The 26,686-nt window shown below is 43.0% G+C and overlaps 1 protein-coding gene across 2 annotated transcripts in view; it reads left to right on the forward strand.

The window, feature by feature from the left end:
- TTLL12 (Tubulin tyrosine ligase-like 12) overlaps nt 1–26,686 on the forward strand; it is a 363,841-nt gene that overhangs the window by 152,444 nt on the left and 184,711 nt on the right. For both annotated transcript variants that reach the window (XM_050168995.3, XM_055065384.2), the window contains exons 8-9: nt 1,011–1,201; nt 17,379–17,603. In XM_050168995.3, coding sequence (XP_050024952.2) covers nt 1,011–1,201; nt 17,379–17,603 — 416 coding nt within the window. The remainder of the gene's footprint in view (nt 1–1,010; nt 1,202–17,378; nt 17,604–26,686) is intronic.

Here is a 26,686-nt window from a genome sequence, read left to right on the forward strand (position 1 = left end):
CCCTGTCCTCGACCAGTCACACCACCTACAGTTGCAAGAAGCTGTTCGCCTGAACATGTAACGCTGTTTGGCGAGCCACAGTAGGAAAACCATGACCCACCTCAACAGCCATCTGTTCGGACACCAGATGAAAGGGACGTTCGAGAACTGAGGCGTTTGACAAGGAAAAGAAGACCACCGTCGTGGTTTAAAGACTACCATAAACATTGAGTGCTTATAGTGTTTCCAGTTGTTAATTTGTTAAGTAACTCTTTTTGAGGGGGGAAAATGTGGTATTCAGCAGTTGTTTATATAACCTAGATGGTGCTAGGCAGGTGCCTTATCATGTTAGCTGACGCATGCACCTGTACATATATGCTCATCACGGGCTAATAAGAAGAGGGTTGTTTGAGGTACGAGCTGGTGTGGTTCACTTCGCAGTTCTCCGGCGCCCGCGGCGTAGTCGGGCAGGCACGACGGGGGATACAACAAAAGCCAGATCAAACAACTAAGCTGTACTACCGTCTGTATTGTTTTCTATTTGGTTAACGCTGTAGCCATCGTGACTCCGTTTTCAAGTCCTGGGCTCTACAAGTGCCTGGAGGAAACTTGAGTTTCAGGAATTTGGAACTGCTAACCCTCACTGAGTGAAATGTGTGAAAGACCAGAAAGTGACTGGGGGGGCATCATTACAATGGGGAATTTGATTTTGAAAAGCCACCTAAAGAGCTTGAAGCTTGGGTTCAACACAGTAGAATGCTTAGCTCTAAATAATGCAGCTAAGAAGGAAATTTCTATATTTGTTTAGTTTATGTGTATGAAGAAAGGATAAAGTGGAAAGCTGGGCGAGTTGAAATTGGTGCATTCTTTGAATCTGTGTGGAAGACGACGACAACACAAAAAGGAAGTACCCGAGACAAGTAAAGTATGTTCCGACGGCCTTCAATTTTGGCCTGCAGCAACCTTGAAATGCTTGAATTTTGAGTTAAATCTTCTGTACGAACCATGGCTTGTGTGTGCAAACTCTGCAGAGTGGTCGGAAGGAGGAGACGGAGCCAGATCCTGCGGCGACTGTGTCCGATGTCGCCCGAGACCGTAAGCTACGTGTCTACTCGGACTATGGGCAGGTGCGGCAATGCCTGACGCACCCATCCTTTGAGCTGGTCGACGAGGAGAAGGAGGCCGATGTGCTCTGGCTCAACTACCACTTCAAGCAGTACAGGTGGGCATGGATGGATTGACTCATGTTGGTTGCCGTGAAATACGAGTTGCCGAGGACGCAGCTCTGACTGGGAAAGCAAAGACAGAAACACATTATTCACCTGCCTTTATTGTGTAAATGAAATCATCATCATCATCAGCATGGCTATGCCCTCTGCAGGCCAAGGGCCTCTCCCATACTTCTCCAACTACCCCGGTCATGTGCTAATTGTGGTCATGTTGTCCCTGCAAAGTCCTTAATCTCATCCGTCCACCTAACTTTCTGCTGCCCCCTGCTACGCTTCCATTCTCTTGGAATCCAGTCCGTAACCCTTAATGACCACCGGTTATCTTCCCTCCTCATTACATGCCCTGCCCATGCCCATTTCTTTTTCTTGATTTCAACTAAGATGTCATTAACTCGCGTTTGTTGCCTCACCCAATCTGCTCTTTTCTTATCCATTTATGTAACACCCATAATTCTTTCCATAGCTCGTTGCGTTGTTCTCAAATTAAGTAGAACCCTTTTCGTAAGCCTCCAGGTTTCTGCCCCGTATGTGAGTACTGGTAAGACACAGCTGTTATACGCTTTTCTCTCGAGAGATAATGGCAACCTGCTGTTCATGATCTGAGAATGCCTGCCAAAGGCACTCCAGCCCATTCTTATTCTTCTGATTATTTCAGTCTGATGATCCACATCCGTGGTCACTACCTGCCCTAAGTAGATGAATTCCCTCAACACTTCCAGTACCTCGCAACCTATCGTAAACTGCTGTTCTCTACCGAGACTGTTAAACATTAGTTTTCTGCAGATTAATTTTTAGGCCCACCCTACTGCACTGCTTGTCCAGGTCAGTGAGCATGCATTGCAGTTGGTCCCCGGAGTTACTAAGCAAGGCAATATCATCAGCGAATCGCAAGTAAATGAAATAAAACATTTTAATTGTACAATCAGCATTTTTGAGGAACTTCACATACCCAGTGACCCAAGTTGTCTGCTATCTTGGGCCACTGAACAGACTGCCGTGTCTTGCCAAACAGACAACATGGGTCACTAAGTATGTGCACTAATAGACTACTGCCTATTAGCTGCTATCTGACCTATTAAAGGGACACTAAAGGTTACCAGAAAGTCGAGTTAAAGTGATAAAGCAATGCTCTAGAACGTCTAAAGGCTGTTTCACATACTGTGACTGCAACGACGAAAATCGGTGCTGTCGCACTCGTCGCAATGCGATTTTTAGAGGGCTCATTTCACATGATTGCGATTTCAACAATGCGACTGGTGCGACGCCCAGGGTTGCTTACTGCCAGGTTTCATGGCACACGCTGCATAATTCTTTTATTGTAGTGAATAAAACGTTTACACTATAATATTATTGACTTCTCTTTATTAGAAGCAAATAATATGTACGTTTACTCATTTAAAAACGTTGGTTAAGATTTGTCTTGGAGTGCGCGACGGCGGTTTCTGTAGTTCAGTGCGACATCGCACACGTAAACGGCTGTTTGCAGGTGGTTCAGCGGTTCTTTATTCTATGGTTCAGCGCAGTGTGTTGTCTTATCTACCTTCTATGACTGTTTCGTTCTGCTTGCGCTACAACAATCTACAAGATGACCTATCGACAAGTTCATATAGCTACCCTCACCGCATATGCAGTATTCGGAATTCGGCTGCCACGAAGTTGTCGTGTCAGCCTAACAAGATCCTTGCGCTACCTGTGCTCGGCGTCAGCTTCTGGAGAAATTATGCGTGTATATTGCCTGTAATTGCGCATATGTGGTGCCTGCTCCTAGCCATATTCTTACGCCAAACGCAACAAGAAGCACCAACCCGAACGCCTGCGTGTGCCAAATTGTGTTGTGAAATTAAACCTTAGCGCTAGCCTGGTTCGTCCATCGCCGTGCTTGCGCTGCGAATATATGTATGGGGGCCCCCTCTAAATATTTCTAAAGGCGCAAAAGCCGACGCATGAAATGTTTCGAGCAGTTACCGTCACTTTTGTAGAAACCTGTACGTTGTAACATAGCATTCTAAAAGACACGCTTCTTGTCCACTTTGTTGTCCCGTGTCTCGCGCTGGTAGTATACTCAGAATTTCTAACAAGAAGACCATATCAATACGCGCTATTCATAATGCAGGATCGTAGGCCCACGGCAGGCGCACTTGCCGTAGAATTTTTCAGCTTTCTGCTCAGCCTCGCACACCTCTCACGGTTAGCCTGTTTTGTGGAAATAAATATTATTATCATATTATTACTGTTATTAGATATTATAGTTTCTTCACTGTAATTTATAGCAATCATCCAGATTTCTTAACCCATTCGCGTCAAAAGACGGCAATTCGCCGTCCAGTGGAGAAAGGGCCGAAGTGGCAAAAGACGGCGAAATGCCGTCCGACTGAAAACCGCTAGTTATCGCAATAAATAAGAGATGGCGCCACATGAAAGTGTTTCCTGGTTTTTGTTTACTACTTTTTATACCAGGTGGAGACAGTTGTCTGCAAGATTCTCAAATATTTGCAAGGAGAAAAGCATTTTCCAAGCCCGCGTTTCTGAATCGAACATGGCGACGCGGCGAGGCAAGCATCTCACGCAGGCAGAGATTGAATCGGTTTTATTTGCGAGTGATGATAACGACAGCGACGACACTGTAGTTGTAGATGACCTGCAAAGCAGTGATTCTGAAAGTGACTCGTCCGACGAGGATGTAGGCTCTGACGCCGAGTCAAACTCACCAGATGTGGATTGCGCACCACCTGCAAAAGCACTGAAGTTAGAAGACTGGAAGTGAAATCCGACTGACAGCGACAAGAAAGTGGAAAAGTGTTTGTTCAGTGGGAATTCAGGAATGAAGAGAACTGTTCAGTTAGCCCTCTCTGCAAATCCGGCAGCTTTGACGTTCAGCTGCTTGATCGGCAAAGACTTCTGGCAGATGATCGCTGATGTAACGAACGCATTTGCTGTTCTCCACGCATATTGTTCCAAAAAGCAACCGGAAAAAAAATGTCCTACGCGGATCGGAAGGTGGACCTTTTCGAACAGATCGTCGAAGAAACTGTTTTGCCAGGATATCAGCGCAGAGGGAAACCAGCTGTGGCTCCATCACCAGTGCGGCTAGAAGCTTCTGAGTGGGCGCAATTTCCTCGCCAAATACTCCCCAATGCTGTGAAAGAAAATCCGTCTCGAAGATGTGTGGTCTGCAAAGCACAGGGGAAGAGAAGTGAAAGCCGTTGGGAGTGTGAAAAATGTAACATCGCACTTCACATGCCAGAGTGTTTTAAGATGTATCATGCGAAAGAATTTCTAATTCTGAAAATGTGTGCGTGCTTTGAGAGCAAAATAAAACCATTTTTTTACGCCATGACTTTTCTAGCGCAAGTTATCGTGGTTTGTTTGCAGCGACATCAGTCGCGCCGCGCGCTCAAAAAATGTCGCGGATGGCAGCGCGTGGAACGCGGATGAAGCGGCGGAAGCGAATGGGTTAAGCTAGTCATGCATTTAACCTGTATTATATCAACATTGTTACGACATGCTTATGGAAGTCATTTCAAACTAGATTGCTCAGCTAGAGAAAGTACAAATGCAAGTCTCAACGTTTATTCCAATTTGGTATTCCTAAACAGATTATATTGGCAGAATTTTATGTCTGCTAGCATTTCCTGCAGTTCAATGTTCAGAGCTGGAAAAACTGATTCCTTTTCTTGCTGTCGAAAGGCTGCTTCAAGTCGATAGCAAGCTATAATTATTCATTTTGAAAGTGTCAAGCAATAACTATATGTCTAAGCTTATCAATGCGTTTTAGTTCCACGAACACAATTAAGTTTTCTCTCTCCCTCTCATTGACAGCCATGGAATGAAACCGTTCACTTTCATAAGTATCAGGTTGCAAACATCCTGGAGTTTGTCCTGAGGATTTGTCTGCATCCTATAGTGTGCATGTTTGTATCAAGTTTTGGTGTTACAATCGCAGTGATCTACACATATTGTTATATTGCAACAAACAAATTTATTTAACTTTGTTTTTAAATCTACTATGTGGCCATGCAGTAACGACTACATTAATAAGCAAAAAGAAAACTGCAGATTCAGTGTACGTGTTGAAATCTATGCGAAGTGAAGTTTTTGTCAAGTGGTCAATGAAATTTTGTTAAAGTAACTGCAATATATACAATTTGTCTTATTTTCAACAATCCAACATGTCATCTTTTGCAAGGTTTGCTTATGCACTGCATAGATCACAACCTTAATGTCATGTAATCTTTATGCATTACACTGTTCACAAACCGTACTGAAACGCAAATGGCAGTTAATGTAGATGCACGCTGCGAGACATCAACACAGGGACGTTTGTTGAGCAAGGAATGGTGTGAGGTGTATGCAGATGAATGAATGACGTGCTTATGTACTTATTTATTTGCATACCTCGCAGGCTGCAAGGTTGGAGTATTATGCAAGAGGGAATAAAAAAGTTGTTACAAAAGGAAGAAGGGCACAACATTAAGAAAGAAACCAGCAAAAAAAGCAGTACCAATACATTGCACCAACTAGCCCAACGTGTTTTACTGGCACAACATTATACAATACTTAACAAACAATAACAGCAAAAGTTACTGCCCATGCACCCTGTACAGACGGTAAACCAGCGAAGCTGTAATGTGCGGCCCCGGTGTTTATCACTATGTTAATTCCAATGGTTTATTCAAGTCTTTCTATATTATTGGTTATGTCTGTGTTTCTTAACGAGGTTATGCACATGTTTGGCTTGGGTTTATCGCATTGTTTATTTGGAATGCCACACATTGCACTTTGCAAGATCACCATCATGGAAAGTGCAATGAGTGGTTCATTGTGTTAATCCAGTGGGTCCATCAAAGTCTTTCTGAATTATGTTACGCACTTGTGTTTTGTAATGCGTTAATCATAATGTTTATGACTCAGTTATGCACTGTTATCAAGTTACCAAGTGACACACCGGTGCTGCACATTTCATTTAATTAAATACAGGGACACATTTTTGAACCTATTGGGAAATCGGAGAGAGACTGCTGCACGCGCGCTCTGCTGCTAGAGAGAAATGACGTCACTATCGGTCTAGTGAATGGCCCACCACACCTTTGCTGCGAGATAATAATGACATCATGATCTTGTCTTAACCCCGTCCCCCTCTGTGTCCCTTCCCTGCAATAATACGTAGATAAATGTATGTTTGAAATGCATAAGCATTTCTATGTCTACCCAACATGAAATTTCTCCGCCCATCATGCAAGGCGAATGCAATGGCTCACACCCCCTTAAACAATGGCTCACACCCCCACACTAGGGTTTTTGTGATCGGACCACGAGTGTTTTGCTCAGGCATATACAGCTTCATTGTAAAAAGAATGAACACCTTTCTGCTAGAGACCAAGACAATCATGAAGTGTATTAACAAATGAAAGCTTATTGAACATGCCGAGTAAATGCTGGTCGACAAGCAATAAATCGAATTTACACAAAAAGCAGAAGCAAGATCTGATGTGTGTCCATACCGATCCCAACAAGAAACGCATCCATCTCTGAAAGTGTTAACAGAGGCCATGCTGACACAAGATTCTCCCAGTGTCTTTGCATCTACAGCTTCCATAATTTCTCTAGGCAGCCGATCTCCACAGAATGCTAGCTTCCTCTACAATGCACTCTCCGCATCTGAGCGCACATGTAGAGGAAGAAGCTAGCATTCTGTGCAGATCGGCTGCCTAGAGAAATTACGGAAGCTGTAGATCTAAAAATGCTGGGTTAATCTTGTCAGCACGGCTTCTGTTAGAAATGGATGCATTTCCTGTCAAGAAACGCACATGAATTTTTGCTTCTCCTTTTTGTGTATGTCAGCGTGTTGTCAGCGAGCATTTACTCGGTGTGTACATTAAACTTTTGGTAGTTAGATCATCTCGGTTTTCTTGTTCGTCCTATGTGTTCTCTGGTTCCACTTGCAGCCAGGCTATTCATTTTTTTTTAGACTGCAACAAGTCACTTTAATGGCCCTCATGATACCTTATAAAATCTTTTATTTGGCCAATGTAGCAAGAATGTATAGTGTGAAGCAGTAAGAACAGGGTACGCTAAGTTCTAATTAAAAGACTTATTGTGAAAATGCAGTGATTTATAAAGGTTACCAGAAAGTAGTACAGCAATAAAACCTGATAAAGATTAGTGCTTGATGAAACCAAACATAAAAGCAGGAAAGGGAGAAATAATATATATATATATATATATACAAGTCCAGGGAAAGAAACATTGTGATCACCAAGTGTGCATGTGGCTACCTTCCAGGAAACTCATTTTTTTCCCAATGGCATGGAACTGGAAGACTGTGCTTGCATAAGCAATCTGTCAGTCTGTCTATTGGAATAACAACAGTGTTTCTTGAAAGGTGCTGGCATGCAGGATTGGCAATTGTAATGATTTTTTCCTGCACTTGGAATTTTTCTGTATTTTCTTTCTGTAGCATTTTTATTTATGTTTGGCTGCATCAAGCACCAATTTTTATCTATCCTTCAAAGATGTCTTTCTTTTTCTGGGGAAAACTCGGGGAAGGCAGGAGATGGAAATTCAAGACAATGAGCAACATGAGAACAAGGTGAAAGTAGGAGCCAACGTTTCCACACGTGGACCTTGAAGAAGACAAGTCCACTTGTCGAAACGTTGGCTCCTGCTTGCACCTTGTTCTCGTTTTGCTCATCATCCATTTCTTTTTCTGGGAATTTGTATAACTCGCCACATTTTTACAAATGAACCTCAGTTGAAAGTTAGTCCTCATCCATATCTAGTGCCATCCTGTTGGTACTGCTTCATGCTATGCACTCTTGCAACATTTGTGTGTGTGCGTGTGTGTGCGTGTGCGCGCACATGCGTGGATTTGGATGTGAAATCGGGCCCGTGGGCAGAGGTATCATTCTTCTCCTGTGCAGCCTCGTGAATTCATTAACTCTGTTGCAACAGAAATACGATGGACAAGAACGAAGTGAACACACAGAGCACTTCGTTCTTGTCTGTTGTCTATCTGTTGCACTTTAGTTAATAACGAATACACACAAACTCATCTAGTTTTTTATTTACAGTACACCCTGCAGCGCCGAACCATTATAGCAGGGGAGTGGGTACAACATAAAGTGACTAGCACGAGAATATAATCACACAAAAGGGAGGGATGACAAAGGAGCAATGCATCAAGATAAAAATAAGTACATAAAGAAAGTAAATGAGAAACAGTACAAGAAAAACAGTATAAGAAAAAAGTTCATTCAGCCTGCAGTGATTGGTTTGGAAGACGACTGCAATTACAAATCATTGATTAGTCTTAAAAATGCATCCCGGGGAGCACTCACAACTTCGACTGGCAACTTATTCCATTCAGAAATACTGCGGGGAAAGAAAGAAAGCTTCATCTGGTTTGTTTTGCAGGAAATTTCACGTATTTTGAAACTGTGGTCTCTTCTGTTTGAGATATAGTGTGGTGCTTTAAGGTATTTTAGCTTGTCAATGCCTGTCGCGTCAGTGTATATTGCGTGCAGAAGTTTCAGTCGGTGCTTCTGGCGTATTATCTGTAGCGGCTTTAGTCCGATGTGTTTCTTTATTGCTGTTATGCTTGCGTGTCTGGAGTACTGCTTTGATATAAACCTGGCAGTGCGGTTTTGTATGCCTTCTAACTTATCAATCAGGTACCGCTGGTGGGGATCCCACAAGGCGGTGGCATATTCTAATTGCGGCCTTACCAACGACTTATATGCTATGGTTTTAAGAATCTGAGGGGCAGTTCTAAGGGTTCGTATAAGTAGGCTAAGCATTTTCCCGGCTTTCCTGACGGTCATATCAATATGGCTGGAAAAGGACAGATCAGCAGTTAGATGAACACCTAAGTATTTAATTTCGTTAACCTTCCTGAGCATGGAATCTCCCAGTTTGTAAGTAGGTTCATTAGTGATTTTAGATTTAGTGAATGTTACCTGGTAACATTTATCAGTATTCAGGCTAAGTTCCCTGTTTTGACACCAGGAGGCTATGCTGTTGAGGTCCTGCTGGAGTACGTCTATATCATGTTGATTGCAAATGGATCTGTAAACAACGCAGTCATCTGCAAAAAGTCTAATTTGTGAGGAAATGTATGAAGCGATGTCATTGATGTAAATTAAGAACAGCAGCGGCCCCAGCACAGAGCCTTGCGGCACTCCAGAAGAAAACTAGAATTCTTGCCTCCTATAACTACGCATTGTATTCTGTCGTTCAGGTAGTCTTCAATAACCTTCATGACTTTCGCATCCAAATTAAGAGTGCTCATTTTATGTATTAACAGATCATGTGATACGGAGTCAAAGGCTTTGCGATAATCGAGAAAGACTGCATCTGTACGTATTCTTCTTTCAGCACTATCTGCAAGCTCATGAAATAGTTCTATCAGCTGAGTGGTACAGCTCACGCCCTTGTGAAAACCGTGCTGATTTGGAAAGAAAAATTTGTTTCCTTCTAAGTGCCTTACGATATTGCTATCAAGAATGTGCTCAAAGATTTTACAACAAATGGAACAAAGTGAAATTGGCCTGTGGTTAGATACGGATGACTTGGAACCGCTTTTAAACACTGGAACTATATGGGCTTTTTTCCAATCTTTAGGGAGCACGCCACTTTCGAGGGTTTTGCAGAATATTATTTTTAAGTATTGAGATATAATGAATGAACAGGCTTTGAGTATCCTTGGAGAGATTCCGTCTGGTCCAATTGCTTTGGCTTCATTAAAGGAGTTGAGACAGTTCCTGATACCCTCCAATGTGATAGTAATTGGAAGCATTACGTTTGGCACACTGTATGTAGTGTTGGGAAAAGTATTTCTATGTTTCGGTTTTAGAAATACTGATTTAAAGTAGTTGTTAAGACAGTCCGCTTTAGTGTTGCTTTCAGATATCTGGATTCCATTGTGAAGAATACTTGGAATACCTGTACTCTCCTTCCGCGTCTTTCTTAGATAGCTCCAAAATGCTTTTGCATTTGTCTTGATAGAATCAGCTAGTCCGGAGAAGTACATGTCCTTGGCGGTATCGATAGCCTCGATATATTCTGTGTGTAACTCTTGTAGACGGCGCTCATGTTCCTTTGATGGGTTCTTTTTATATTTTTGATAAGTATGAGTCCTTCGCTTTATCTTCCTTTTAACCTCATAAGTCATCCAGGGTTTGTCTACTTTTGCTTTGTCTGAGACGTATTTGAATGGTACATGTTTTTCGGCCAATGATGACAGCACGCTTTTAAAAGAATTCCACAGAATGTTCACACCTTCGGATGAGTGTTGTGAAAAAGCCTGAAACGCTGCTTCCAAACCAAGACTGATTTCATTAAAATTTGCCCTAGAGTAGTCATACACTTTGCGAGTTTCGTGGGTAGCAGGAATTATTTGTGGCAGAGTAAGCAATGCAGTGACAATTTTGTGATTGCTAATACCAGGTGAAACACAAACATCATGAACAACGCTCGGATCATTGCAGAATAGTAGGTCAAGAATGTTATTTCCACGTGTACCGTTCATCACGTATTGATCAAACCCATATTTGCAAACCATATCAAAAAATGCTTAACAGGTTTCGTTTGTACGCATGCTCTTACCCCAGTTTAAGTTTGGAAAATTGAAGTCACCTGCTAGCACAATTCGATTATCGGGAAGTGAGGCCAGTGTATCATCCAGTGATGTGATAACTTGTGGTCGTGCGCTGGGTGGACGATAAACTACGCCCAACGCTATCGTTCCTTTATCAGGAGTGCGGAGCCTGCACCAAAGTGATTCATGATCGCTGGTTTCCACGTCTATTGCGGTACACTGCAAGAATTCCTTAGCTAAGATAAATACTCCGCCGCCCCTAGAGTTCCTGTCTTTTCTAAAGACTTGATATGTTGAAGGAAACACTTCACTGTCTCTTATTGAGTCATCTAGCCACGATTCGGTAGCAAAAACGATATCTGGATTCGTCATCTGGAGTAGGGCAGTTTTCATTTATGTCGGGCTTATAAGCCCGCTTGTGTCCTGGAATATCTGCATGGCTATGTATCCTGTAATTTAATTTCTGGCCATGTGCTTACAAGTCGCGTGTCAATCTCCTGATTTTCCTGACAATCTTGTATGATGTGCAGGCCCAGACAGTTTCTGGTGAATCCATGCAGGGTGTTGTGCAGGGTGTAATCTGCACTACAAGTGCTGCTTTGATTGCTTTCAGTTCAGCTTTTCTATGTGTAGGATGACCTGGAATGGTACTCACTTATATGGGGTTTAGTTTTATATAGTGTCATACTACTGTTACACTGCTATTGCCAGATCAGTGTACTATATGTGCCTTATGTTTGCTTGCATCTTCATGATTAGCAACCTCCTCTGTGTGTTTGGCAGTTGCATATAGTCTCCTGGCCTAATTGTTTGCCCCCATATTTAACGGTATGGGCCTGTTGTGTTTGAAGTTCAGGTACTCCCGAGGTTGTGTTTCTGAAGGGAGGGGTAGTCGTCTTTGCATCTTGGGACGAGGTTCTCGAGGTTCTGAGCTCTTGAGATAAAGAATTTGTGCTGCAGGCTGCAACTCTACTCTGTCTAGGTGCTTGCTCGTTTGCTCTTTCTCATAGAGATCTTCAAGCATGGTAAAGTTGGAAAGACCTGTTATTACTACCCGATGCCTGTATTCGATGAGTTGTCTCCTTTGTGTGCTGCTGGTAATTCATACCATACCATACCTTGGACACAAGCACAGCATCTGCGATTTTCTATAGTATCCACTCGTCCACCTCCATGATTTCGAGATTATTCTTTCACCAGGTGTGGAAGTTGCGTCCAGGCATTGCATAATTGTTTCACCCATGTGCTGGCTCTGCCGTCATGGGCTTACACTACCTGAGGATTTGTGGATGTTGACTTGCGGGCATATTTGTCCAGCTATGTGGATCACAATGTGCAATCTACGGTAGTTCTTGATTCTAGTCTTTCTTGTTTTTTTCCGACGTCGATATGAGCTGACTTATAGAAAGCGAGAAGCTAGACTGGCCAAGAAAGTCTGCAGTGTTGTCGAGGGCTTGTTGCATCATTCTTGATTTCTGTACAAAATAGCTTTCCCATAGACTGTAATGCACCATAGGCTGTAGTGTTTCTTGTAGTATGTGCCCGTGTTGATGGTGTGTGTGGGCCAAATGTACCTCCAACTCTCACCTGGAATTTTCTGTCTTTCAGAAAGTTACTGTTTGAGTGCTCTACCAGAAATGTTTTTGCCCATCGTTCCTCTTGTTAGAGTAGCATGAGGTACTGCTGTTAAAAGGCTCTTCACTCTTTCATAAGCGCTATTACACAATGTCCTGCAATAAAGTTTCTGCTGCTTATGGCCCACTCATATCTGGCAGAAGGGACAACTCTTGAAAAAGGTTTTCTTTGTGCTATGTGTGCGATGTACTATGAGCATTCATGCCTTGACATTTATACATCTGTAGAACCAGCTTCCTGACAGAGTACTTGCGATACCTGATCATGCTTATTTGTGCAGTGCTGTTGAACAATACATATTGATGCAATGAATATTTACACGCTCAAATTATCACGAAAGATGGTTGTTTTACAATTCTGCCCTTTTCTTTCTATTGGTGTTAGATTTTGCATAAGCATGCCCCCCTATGCAATAGTATTTTGAAGTTTAAGGGTTAAATAAAAGGTGATGAACTAAATCTAAGTGCAAGAGCTTCATTTTTTTACCTATGACTCCCATCGAAATGCAACTTCCATGGCTGGCAAATCAACCCCTCACCTTGTGTTAGCAGCAGAATGCTATAGCCACAGTGGCAGGTGAATAAAGTGAGGAACAATATTTTTGTCCATAGATTTTTTTTCTTGCCTGTATGTAAGTAAAATTTGGAATAAGTGTGTCATTGCAAAAAAGCCCAGTTTGTGGTCCTTTATTGAATAAACCACATATTGTGTATAGTTGAAATGCAGAAATTTGTTCTAAAATCCTCGGGTGATATATGTTATTGCAAGTAGCATGGCATTTCATTACTTATAAAGATAGTAATCGCAGCAGATATCGTTATATGGGTTTACACACTAATATATGTGATCACAAACTTATTAGAAGCTTACTAGAAACATTTACGGCATGAATGTTTCCGCACACTTGTTCAGCTGTGAACGTGCAAGAACTGCTTGTACTGGCTGACTTCACTGCACAGTTTTGATTTACTTTTCTTCAGCGTGTCGCTTTATGCTGTTTTATCCCGACAAGAACAGGCCGTTTGCCTGCTTTTTGCAATGTTGCACGAGTTCTACATGATTGTGCAGGAGGGTACGTTGTCACTGTGCCACTATAGCAAGCAATTTACTTAATCTACTAGCTCTAGAGTTAATTACCTTTCAAAGCAAGTGTTAATACAGATGCAGTAAGCATACAAAGTCCGCAACATAGTCAATGTTTATTGGTTTCTGTGCAAGAAAAAAACAATTCTCCAGAGAAGAGGTGCAACTTAACGTGCATGTAATATTTTATTCAAGCCACGGATTTAATGCTATCGTAGCAAATTCGTTACGATAGCCTACACTTTTGCTCTGTCAAATTTAATAAGAGGAAAGATAAGCTTTCAGGATGCATCGGGAAATTCATGCTTGAAAACCGACAAGAAAATGCAACTAGATGGTGCCGCGTTCAGCGCAACGTTGAAACTTCGGGTACTTTGCTGTCTTGTCATTTGCCCTTGCCGAGGTTGAAATAATTCAAGCTGTTGCGTAAGCGCGATTTTTGCACGCTACTCAACAAAAGAACATTGTGACGACCTCGTCGTCTGCTGGGGATCGAACACCTCCTAGCACAGACAACTCGTAAAGGCGTATGAAGCAAACGTGAAAATGCACTTCATTTGCTGTGTAGCGTGTCAACAAACTTATAGAAATTGGAGAATGCAATCCGCAGTACAAGGTTTTTATTCTCCCTTCGCGTACGTACTGAATTCGACGATCCACGTCTTGTGCATTGTGTGCGTCGCCGATTACAAGCGACGCACACACGCGGTAACTGTGTCTATTCATTCGCAGCTGGCCTAGCTGTCTCTATAGTGCTCTGTTGGCATAGCACCTTGTCGCTCTCACTCTGGCCTTTAACTGTCTCTGTTGCCACTAAGGCATCGTTAGCTGCTAGCACTTAGAGTTCACTTATAGACGGGCTGCTAATCTTGCAGGTGCCACTACTTTTCTCGGCTTTCGACTGAAATCTGCTATCGACTTCCTCCCACTTTCACTGCGTCCAGCCTACAGATTTCTCAAGCTCCTGTTGAATTCGCTCGATTTCCTGCTCCAAACCTTCAATCTCTTTGTTCAATGCAGCAACGTACTGCCTTGTTACTTCTGTTAGGTCTTTCTCCTGTGAAAGGCTTTTCAGTTCCTGCCTAGCTTTTTCCTGTTCTTGCCTAAATTCTTCCTGTTCTTGCCCAATTGCTTCCTGTTCCCGTTTCTTGCTTAGAATTCGTTTACCAATTTGTTCTATGAATTTCAGATCATTGTTACTTGCGAGAATGGTTTTACGAATTTCTGCTTCCATCAAGTCCTCCACTACGTTTACTTCGACCTCTTCACACAACCACAACAGGTCAGCTCTTGTCAAACACAATAGGACCTTGGTCGCTTCTTTAATCTTTGGCTCTGCTGTCACACAATACTTGCTGCGATACCCACGCAAATCGGAATACAAGTAAAAGATCCCAGTGAATCAAATCTACAAACACAGAGAAATTGAAGCCTGGTAAATCTTACAGCCAAAACCAAACGCTTACCCACTGAAGCAGCACCATATCACCAGTCCTTCTCCACCGTATCCAGTCAGTTGCAAGAGGTGGTCAATCTCAAGTCACCTCCAACTTGATCAGGATACCGGTCGGTCACCATTTGCCAAAGTCCGTGAGCTGTGGTTGCTGTCTACGAGTCATAGGCCGATCTACGAGCCGTAGGCCGATCTCACTGCTGCCATGCAGTTGTAGGATTTGAGGAGGTCGATCCCACTGCTGGCATCCAGTTGTAAGAGTTGTCGGACGATCTCGCCGCTGCCACCATTTGTAAGGGCTGAAGGTCGTAGAGAGGAACTTAGGAGGAACTAGGCGTACAGGGTTTATTTTCAGTATTTACATTTGAACTCCATTGGTCCCTAGTTCCCTAGGTGAGAGAACCGTTCGACCAGTCATCGAAGTTGACCCGCCGGTTGTCCATTATCTTGAGTCTTGAAAGGCGCGTCGGTTGCCAGAGCTGACCCCCGCAGCGCAGCTGCCTGTTGCCCATTGTCTTGCACCTCTAAATTCCAGAGCTGCCTTTCTCCTGTAGTCACCACGAGTGTCAGCAGACTGACGAATCCTGGGGCCCCCGTACCGCAAAGCCCCTTTTTGTTAGGGAAAGCTCTTCTTGCTGCAGAGAGACCATGCCAACCCGGCAAATCAACCAACAATACGTTGGGTGCCAAACGTGGCCCGCCCTGCTGTCGTCACCGATTCTCGGAACGAGGCGCAGGGTGGATTAGCGCTGTCGTCCTCGCTGGTTCTCCGAAGGGCGCCAGCACTGTGGGTCGATCGAAGCACGTGCAGCGGGCTGAAATAACTTTGCAGAGCAGTACCCCTGCAGGCCAATCCTAACAATGTTAAGGCTCCTGAGCACATGGCACATCATCGTCATCCGAGTTAGAGTCACTGTTGACGGTGGGAGAACTTGCGCAATTATTTCGTCATCGTTCATTTCAGTACAGGACAACGCCGTGCTGTCAACGTCTGCAAAGGCTTCAGTGTAACGGCGGCAAAAATCAGCATACCACAGCCTAGCAGGTCATCAATGATGTCCACATTTGGGCTCGTTGTTGTAGACGGCAGTTGAGGCTCTTCAAATGCGGAGTTGAGCTCATTCGGACTGCGAGGGCACCTGCATTGATGCCATTTGATGCAGCTTGTCTATAAGTTCAAAAGAAAGACTTGGAGCTAGCACAGCGTTGAGTGGAACGCAAGCCAAACATGCAAGCACAGAATGGTGGTACGCTGTCCAAAAGGCAAACTCATCAAACAAACTGGTGAAAGCAGGCCATGCACGAGTTTGCCGGAATAGGATGTGATGATCGTGATGTTGATGCAACCTATAATTCAGGCAAAGCCTCCGAGATCGGCATTTGCCGTTAAAGGGGGACGTGGCATTCGCTTAGCAGAATACGTGCCACAAATTCATTTTTAATAAGTTATATTTTGAGTTTTTATAACTTTTTCTATGTGATTCCGAAATCATCATCATCAGCAGCAGCAGCAGCCTGTTTTATGTCCACTGCAGGACAAAGGCCTCTCCCTGCGATCTCCAATTACCCCTGTCATACGCCAACCAATTCCACCTATCACCCACGAATTTCCTAATTTCATTGCTCCACCTGGTCTTCTGCCGTCCTCGACTGCGTTTAGCTTCTCTTGGTACCCATTCTTTAGCATAATGTTAAGGCACAGAAAGAGAACAGTTTGGATCAGAGAGGAAATGGGTATAGCTGATATTCTGACATTTAGAGAAAAAAATAGAGCTGGGCAGGTCATGTAATGCGCAGGTTAGGTAACTGTTGGACCATTAGGGTTATAGATTGGGTGCCAAGAGAAGGAAAGCGCAGTTGAGGACGGCAGAAGACTAGGTGGAGTGATGAAATTAGGAAATTTGTGGGCACTCTTTGGAATTGGTTGGCGCAGGACAGGGGTAATTGGAGATCTCAGGGAGAGACCTTCGTCCTACAGTGGAGGTAAAATAGGTTGACGATGCTGATGATGATAGTACAAATAATTTGCTGTTTGATCCGGCATATGCTTGTTTTTACCCTGTTGCCATCAAGTTTTGAAAGATCTTGATCAGATTTTTCTTAGTTGCATTAAAATTTGGGCTGTGTTGGTTTGTATAAAAAGGTGTAAAAACTGAGCAAGAGATGGAACAGAGCAAGACTGATGACACAGGCACTTTTAACATCTGCCTTGCTGTGTTGCACTGTTATTACAATGTCGAACATCTGTCAGATGCATTGCCCATATGAAATGCCATATTGTGCTATGTTTGTCCAGCTTTAGAATGCTGGGATGGTGTGGCTTTGACTATAGCACGGCGAGACGTTGCTTGCATCAGGCAGCTTCACTAAAGTCGTTGTTTTTGTGGCATTTGCTGGCCTCCAGGGAACTGAGCTGCGAGAGCCCCGGCAAGAGAGTGAATCAGTTTCCCTTTGAGCATGTGCTCACCGTCAAGGACCTGCTGGCCCTGGTGTGTCGGCGTGGCTGTGATGGGGGCATCCCAGTGGACCCCGATAGCCTGACCAGCCGGCCACTTTGGCTGCCTACCACCTACAACCTGCAGACGGAGCTGCCCCACTTTGTCTCCTACTACCAGCAGAGACAGAAAAGGTACACTCTTTTTTTCAAAAGGACTTTTTCTTGGGCAAGTTGGTGCTTCATTTCACTTCACTTCACTGTCTTCGCTTTTTTCTGTCCCTTTTCACGAAACTTGCAACAGAACTGCTTGTTGGCCTAGTTGGTGCTTGCTAAAAGACATGTTTTTTGCCGCAATTGAACACTCACAAAAGAAAGACACATAAAGACAACACGGGCGGCACTTCCAACTGATTTATTTTGGGCTGTGACCCAAGAATATATATATGCATACATGCATGCGCTGTCCGTTCACAAATCTACGCTACCCAGCGGTCAAACAATCTAGTTTCTGATTTATAGAGCACGATAGATGTATCGCTAATGCAATTAGTTCCTTTCTTCTTTATATAGTAGGCTTCCATCAGCTCACGTGCTGTTTGAAATCTACTTCTGCCAAGAATCCTAATCTCAGAAAACCGTGTAAACCACGGTTTTCTGAGATTAGGATTTTGACTTATTTAACGCCACAAATAAATATACCTAGGAACCTTTCTTTTTCCTTGTTGTGTCTGTTTACAGACGGATATTTAAGAGAATAAAAAAGTTGCTCCCAAAGTTCCAATATACTGGTCTCTTCAAACATGTGCGGAATATTTCCAGCAGAGAATAATACAGCAAAGCATCAATACAATGAAGCTGTAATTACCTCATCATAACCATTGATTGCTTTATTATAGCTGCTGTCATGGCGAACATTACCCGCCAGAGAGAGGCACTGGGTAAGCCATTGCTACAACCCACTGCAGACTGCAGATCAAATGAGTAAGGAGTGCACATCTGTGAATTTATTTTCACTGTGCAAACTGATTAGGCTGACTTTCGGCTTATCAGCATTTTGTGAGTCGATTGGCGGGGGGGGGGCACTGCAATTCTCTTTGCACAGAGCTCATCGCTGGATGTGAGCGGACATTTCTAAGCATCAAAATGTATTTCTCTGCACTAGCATCCAGCGACGAGGGCTGGATGAAATCCAAAGCTTTCACCATTTGGCCAGCATGCTCAAGGAATGCCGACAAGCCGACGGATAAAAAAAGCATAGCTAAAAATGCAGTGCTAATGCACAGGGTACAAAGCGTTTGTGTCTTTGTGTCTCTTCTATTAGGACCCACGTTTTAGCAATAGGCTTTTTTTACCACGCTTCCGACGCCGACTGTCGCAGCAATGGGGCATCCCAAGAAAAGTTGAAGAGCGCCCTGCACGCTGAGCTTGTAGGCGAGCAAGCATTCTTGCTTTCACTGTCCTCCCTCACAAGCTCTGTCCTCCTCACTGCATACTTTCCTGGAAGGCTTGTGACAAGCACTGCACTAGTGCTGATTGTCATGCTGGTACTCTTGTTTAAAAACACCTGCCACTTCCAGTCACCAGGACTCCATGCTTTTTAGCTACACACAGTTGCCACAGCACATACAGTGCAAAACACGGTACACAAAGTCAAATCAGTAGATTGTGCATAACAGGCAATTGGTAATGCTTTTTTGTACATGCTGTATACCTACCTCTCATTTATGGTCCCATAAGGGGTCTTTAAGGAAATAAAGTGACAAGGTGGCGAGCAAGAGTGTGCGTGGCAGAGCAGACAACGATGTCCATCGTAGATGGACCTGACGATATCACGTAAATGTTGTGTCACCATGTGTGAATACGAAAGCAGAAAAGCGCGGAGAGCAGTGTGCAGCTTTCTTCTTTAATTATTAATTTTGGCTTCTCCGCGGCACATAGTGTTGCTGTGTTCGCTAAAGATAATTGTCAGAGCATTCTGTGCACAATGCCTGTGTTTAATTAGATTGTGTAAAAAGTATCAGATGTGATTTACGGCCTTTTAAAAAGACTCCTAAACTCCTTTGGAGCTTAATGCTTCCTAATGAATACATGTTCCCATATGTTTATTTAAAACAATGTAGTAATAACGCAAACCTTACTTTCCCCATCCCTCTTCAACACATTTCCTTGCAGCTGAAGTGGCACCAACAACAATGCCCTCCCTGCCTACACTCTACGAAAATGTTTCCCACCTTTGTGGCGCATCTTGTCCTCAGACAATAATCGTCATCTGTGTTGCTTGCGTCTCCTTTCTTGGAAACTGCTCGCTGCTTTCCTGTCAGACATGCTATGTCAGGCTCATAACGAGTGGGCCGTTTGGGACCTAGTGCCAGGTGGGCAGCGTTAGTGAAATGAAAGGCACGCTAGACAGATGATGATAGAACAGGATAAACCCTAGAGGGCTTTCTTAGAGTGTATTGGTCCTTTCTTTTTCTTCTTTCAACGGTGCACTTACGGTAACTCTGGTAAAAATGCTGAACAGTAACAAAGAAGCAGTGACAGGACAGGCAGGACATGTTAACTGCCCTTTTGCTGTAAACCAAGGGTGTTGGAGTAGCGGAATTTGTGAATCGAGTTAAATGAATGGTCAGATGTTCCTATTTCCATTTGAACCTTTATCACAATATGAGTGGCATTGCAGGAAACTTAGACCATATACAGTAGAACTTTGTTCATAGGTGTTGGAAAATTATGCAAGAAAAAAATGTACTGACTGGGAAAACAATCAGAAGTTTCTAAAAATTTTAAGAGACTCATCTGGGTTTCACATCTGTCTAATGTGAAGCAATGTGCTAATTGTTGCAGCATGAGGGCGCCGACGCATGCCGAGAGCGGTCATGCTGGACATGTGTGGTCATTTTTGCAGCTTCGGCAACCTTGCATTTGCACTCCTCAAATTATGCCTGGGTTACTACGTAGCTTCTTCAGTTCGGGCAATTTGGTGGGAAGTTTTGACGTGCCCACTTGGTGAGAATCGCTGCTGCACAAGACAACGTGCATCGAGCTTCTGAGGCTCAAGTGGCCAAATATGTGCTTTTTTTTTGCGTAGTGTTTTAAGATGGCAAAGGGAAGCAAAAATGAAATTGAACTGGTGGACAATGCCGGAAAACGATGCCACCAGAGTGACACTCATTTAGCACCACCTGCAGCAGAGAAAGGTGGGGCGTTTGGGTTATCGCCTACTAACTAAAAGCGTGCAGTACGCTTCCAGCATAGCTGCGCCACATGTGCTGTCATACAGATAAATAGAGATGCTTATAGCCATAGGGTTAGCGGCGATACCGTGCGGTCCACTTATAATGATATCAAGAACAAGAAATCCAATTGCTTTAACCCATCATCGCTATATCTGGATGTAATAGTGTAATATCTGGACATATATAGCGTAAAAAAGAAAGCAAATAAAAGAAAAAGGAAGGAAGTAAACAAAAGCTGTCAAAGGCACCTTTGTTGTTCCGAAACCAAATTTGCCACTTAAACTAAAAAATAAATGTTATAGAAAGTATGGTGTGAAAGATAAAACATATATTTATACCTCTAAACAGCATGTCCTGCATTAGGCGCACTGAAAAATACTGGAACCTCGTTATAACGAAGTTGAAGCTGCAGACAAAATTACTTCGTTATGTCTGTTAGTTCATTATATCTGTTACATTGTTGTATGCATTATTACTATTTATTGGGGTGCACAATTGTAAACATGGAATTAAGAAGACAGCTTTGCAGCCCACGAAACCACTACACGGCCACGTATGTTATGAAATTTGAATAAAAAAACACAGAAAAAATCTTCGGCGTGTGCAACACGTGATTTAGCACCTGACACGACAGCCTTTAGATAGCTGCATTCTGTTCCACTGTTATGGTCTTTCACGCTCGCTTTCCCCTTTGCGGTTGATGCTCCACATGGGCTCGGCCGCCTCGTGGCCCCTAAGGTGTCGCCTGTGCCGCCTTTGAGGCCGCGTCCAGCTGCCAGGCCTTGCGGCGCAAATGTGGGTGTGACCACTGAGATTGTGCCGGTGAGGCCTCTGAGGCCAGGCCCAGCTGCGACTGCGTGCACGACCCGTTATAGAGAAAGAAAAAAGTGAGTGCAGTCATTTCTCGCACCGCTGCATGTAGCCATGCAGCACAGCGCATAGCCATGGCATTCATCACAAAAACCAAGCACGATTTCACAGCCATGTATCAAAATTGCAGTAGCTGAGTAGCTGAGAAGATGTCATTAACTCGTGTTTGTTCCCTCACCCAATCTACTCTTTTCTTATCCCTTAATGTTACACCCATCATTCTTCTTTCCATAGCTCGTTGCATCGTCCTCAATTTGAGTAGAACCCTTTTTGTAAGCCCCCAGGTTTCTGCCCCGTAGGTGAGTACTGGTAAGACACAGCTATTATACACTTTTCTCTTGAGGGATAATGGCAACCTGCTGTTCATGATCTGGGAATGCCTGCCAAACGCACCCCAGCCCACTCTTATTCTTCTGATTATTTCCGTCTCATGATCCGGATCTGCCGTCACTACCTACCCTAAGTAGATGTATTCCCTTACCACTTCCAGGGCCTCGCTACCTATCGTAAACTGCTGTTCTCTTCAGAGATTGTTAAACATTACTTTAGTTTTCTGCAGATTAATTTTTAGACCCACTCTTCTGCTTTGCCTCTCGAGGTCAGTGAGCATGCATTGCAATTGGTCCCCTGAGTTACTAAGCAAGGCAATATCACCAGCGAATCGCAAGTTACTAAGGTATTCTCCATTAACTTTTATCCCCAATTCTTCCCAATCCAGGTCTCTGAATACCTCCTGTAAACACGCTGTGAATAGCATTGGAGAGATCGTATCTCCCTGCCTGATGCCTTTTTTTATTGGGATTTTGTTGCTTTCTTTATGGAGGACTACGGTGTCTGTGGAGCGGTTATAGATATCTTTCAGTATTTTTACGTATGGCTCGTCTACACCCTGATTCCGTAATGCCTCCATGACTGCTGAAGTCTCGACAGAATCAAACGCTTTCTCGTACTCAATGAAAGCTATATATAAGGGTTGGTTATATTCCGCACATTTCTCTATCACATGATTGATAGTGTGAATATGGTCTATTGTTGAGTAGCCTTTACACAATCCTGCCTGATCCTTTGCTTGACAGAAGTCTAAGGCGCTCCTGATTCTATTTGCGATGACCTTAGTAAATACTTTGTAGGCAACGGACAGTAAGCTGATCGGTCTATAATTTTTCAAGTCTTTGGCGTCCCCTGTCTTATGGATTAGAGATTATGGACTGTGGATATATATAACTTGTATTTATGGATCCATGGCAATAGCTTAAAACAGTACAGCTGTTCGACCTTCAACATGTGATATTTGGTAAATAACGGGTGTGTTCTCGAAAAATGCTTGTTGCCTTTAAAATTTTTCAGTATGTGCAATATTTGCTATTGTAATACATTATGCTTGTAGTAGTTAGTAGCTGTTGTTCCCCAAGTCAGAATTCCATAGCTCATTCTGGAGTAAACCAGTGAATAGTATAGTGCCTGCTTTAAACGTTTGGGTATTAGATGATGTACTTTGTAAATGCACCCAATCGCCCAAGACAGGCTTGATTTTAGTTGATTAATGTGAGTATTTCATGAGAGGTTGTGGCTAAACCAGACACCTAAAAACTTTTGTTCAGTGACCTGTTCCAGCAAGCGTCCTTCAAATCTAATGTTAATCGGGTAGCAGTCACGTTTACTAATTGGCTTGAAAATGATGCACATTGTTTTATTTATATTTAGACTTGAGCAATTTCTATGAAGCCATGCAGATAACCGTAACAAGTAGTCATTAACGGAGGTCTCTAAACATTGCATGGTTTCTCCAGTGAAACAGACATTAGTATCGTCTTCATACCTTGTTAATTGCGGGGATCCATGTATAGCTATATCATTTATATAGATAAGAAAGAATGGGGGTCCCAGAATAGAGCCCTGGGGAACACCATGTTGTACTTCGAGTTTGCTGGAATTGTTAACGCATACGTATTAATAACGTTTCTCTAGATAACTCTGAATGAGTTTTAGCGCCACTCCTCTAATGCCATATTTTTCTAATTTTCTTAACAAAATATTATGTTGAACAGTGTTGAAGGCTTTGCTAAAATCTAGAAATAGGCCAAGAGTAAGCAGTTCTTTTTCTATATTTTCAATTATCTTATCCTTGATGTCAACGAGAGCGATCTCTGCTGATTTGTTAGCTTTTTTTTTTTTTAATCAAATCAAATCAGTTTATTTTCATCTCAAGGATGAGGGCAGGCTTGGTATAAAAGTGACATTAGTCACTTGAGGGGAACCCGAGCCTCCCTGATACACGGAAAGCGTTGAGGACAGACGAACAGAATGCATCCATAGCATGAAGGGGTAATATTTTATAAGTTGTAATACACATAGATTCATCATAAACTGAAGATATAGATACACAGATTCCTGTACAGTTAAATTACGCAGTACAATACATGAAGACAAATTACAATATATACTGAAAGTTTAGTTGGTGATAAATAATATTGTGTTGATTTCATGATAAAAGTTCTTCCCTAATAACATGTGCGCCACATCATTTATTATCCTTTTTTGAATTAATTTGTTTATTAAAACGGGAACAATGGTGCAAAGCATTTGTCAGCCAAAGTGTGTTCTGCACATTGGAATGATCCGGTGTTGTTGGTGACGAGTTGGGTATGGGATAATGTATGGTTCTTGTTAAAAAATATCTAAAAAAGCGTGATTGCTATTGATCAGGGATTTTTTATATCTTATTGTGAGGTAATAATTGTAAAGCTGATTAATTGGGATAATGTTAAACCGCTTAAATAATTCACCCGTGTGTGCATAATAGTCAACATCTGCAATGTGCCTGATCGCTTTTTTCTGTAGTTTGTATAGTCTTAATGTTCGTTGCTGTTGTACTTCCCCATACCAAAAAACAATAATTGACATGCAATAAAAACAAGCTGTTATAAAGAGTTATCTTAACGGAGACTGGAAGCAAGGAATGCAGTTGTGCAACTATACCTGCACATTTGGAAATATTAGTTTTAACTTATTAATTTGTGGTTCCCATGACATTACGCAATTAAAAACACTCATAAAGTTTTAACCGTCTCTACAATTTCAATCGTCGCATTACCTAAGCGTAAGGCGAAGTAATCTGCATCTGCAAGTGGAAAACGACAGCTTTTGTTTTTGATGCGTTAATGACTAATGAATTTTGCTCACTCCATGCATTTAGGCTCTAATGTATTGTTGATAAGTGTAGAAAATAATATAGTTGTGAGTAAGCGCTCGTGTGTTCCCCTTCACTGTGTCCTTGTCAATTGTGCGCGCTAAATATTTTACCATGAATTCGTACCAACTCGCCCAACTATCAGTTCTGCTGCTAGCTGCCGTAGCTTCCTCCATGTGTAGGTCTTCCTGTTTTCTGCATTTGCTCTATCGGCATTGAAGTGCCGACTGCGAAGGCACACTGAGTTCACACGATGACACATTCAAAGGAAAGGGATTACGCATGCGGAGACGGATGAAAATTGGGCTGCACCACGAGCATTCGGAGTTCCCGCAACTTGCTTGCAGGACTGGTGCAAACAGGAGAGGCGTTCTACTCCACTGGCTGCTGTGTGCGGTGCGGCCTCGTGGCCCCTATCTTGAATGTGATCTGCGATGGAGACAAGCGTCTACGCATCTAGATGCACCGCACTGTGTTCTCATCGCTTAGTTAACGTTGAAGCAAGAGGCCACTCAAAAGTGAATTGGCTTTCTCTTGCTTCCGTACTCCAGCATTTTGATAAAGAGTTTCCGTGGCCATTGAATGAGACATGTTCATGTTTGCTTGTGCACGCATGACGCCATGTTTGTTAATTTAGTTAGTAAGCGTTAGTAAGTTTATACGGCCAATAAGACTACTATCCTCACTTTTCGCACAGCTGTCTACTAATTTGCTCTCGCCATCGATGCTTTGCCTTCCGGGCGAAACTGCGACTTCTTTTATTTATCACAACTGTAGTGCAGTGGAAGTAAATCTTTGTTTTTCCAAATGAGAGAAAGTTGTATTTCTATGGGAAAGAATGAGGTGCGGGGCACTGCTAAGGACTTTTTTTAGGTCACAACAAATGGGTACACGTCACAATTGAGGTTTCTTTTTCTTCCGTTTTTTTTTGGTGACAGAAGCGGGTGCGGGTTACAGTCGAGGGCGCACTAGAATCGGATAAATATGGTTTACGTTTTTCCTGGCACCATAAAAAGCGGCACAAACCTGGCCCTGTGAGATTCAGTACACAGGAAACTAATTGCGTCACCATGGCTGAGCTACTTTTCACTAACTGTGCCACAATGACAGGTATGGCCACCATGCCTCAAAAGTACCCCGGAAATTAATGAAACCAGTTACAATAATGTTGGGGGTAAAAGAAAGCACCACAAACTTGTCCCAGTAAGATTAAATACATGCAAACTAACTGCGTCCCCATGGCCGAACTGCATCTCGCTTTTCGATAACTGCGTCACAACGCTGCATTCGGCCACCGTGTGTCAAAATTACCCCAAAAAGTAACTAAATTAGGTACAGTACTGTTCGGGGTCAGACAAAGAACCACAAGCTTGTACCAGTAAGATTCAGTACATGCCAGACTAACTGCGTCACCACGGCCAAGCTGCTTCTCGCAAACTGCGTGTCACAGTGCCGGGTGCGGCGAGCGTGGCCAGAAAGCGTGGCCCTCTTGAGCCAACCGTGGCTCAGTATCGCTTCGACGTGGTGCACGTCGTGCGTCTCAAGTTGTATCACTCGCCCGCCTCCTAACCAGCACCGAGCCAGTGCTTCAGCCGCCGGGGGTCAGGTGACATGCCGGCGAAGAAGATTTTTTAATCATTGTCAGAAGAAGACGATGTTCTGGTCTTCGCGCACTGTCTACCATCTTGTCAGCTGCTGTAATTATTGTAAATATTCTGTAAATACAAGTCTGACTGTTTTTAACACCGTAACAATATTCTCGTGTGCACATATTCTAAACCATGTGTGTATAACAATGCACCAAATTTTAAATTGTTATAAGCTTATTTTCTTTTTTTTTATTGTTGTTATACATGAATAAACAGTACATACAGTAGAACCCCGTTAATTTGAAGTCCGTCAATCCGCGAAAAATCATCGAATTAACCAGGTTTTCAAATTATCAAAAATGGACGAAAAATGAGAAATAAACGTACGAA

The sequence above is a fragment of the Dermacentor andersoni genome, chromosome 10 (assembly GCF_023375885.2).
Source record: "Dermacentor andersoni chromosome 10, qqDerAnde1_hic_scaffold, whole genome shotgun sequence".
Classification (NCBI taxonomy): domain Eukaryota; kingdom Metazoa; phylum Arthropoda; class Arachnida; order Ixodida; family Ixodidae; genus Dermacentor; species Dermacentor andersoni.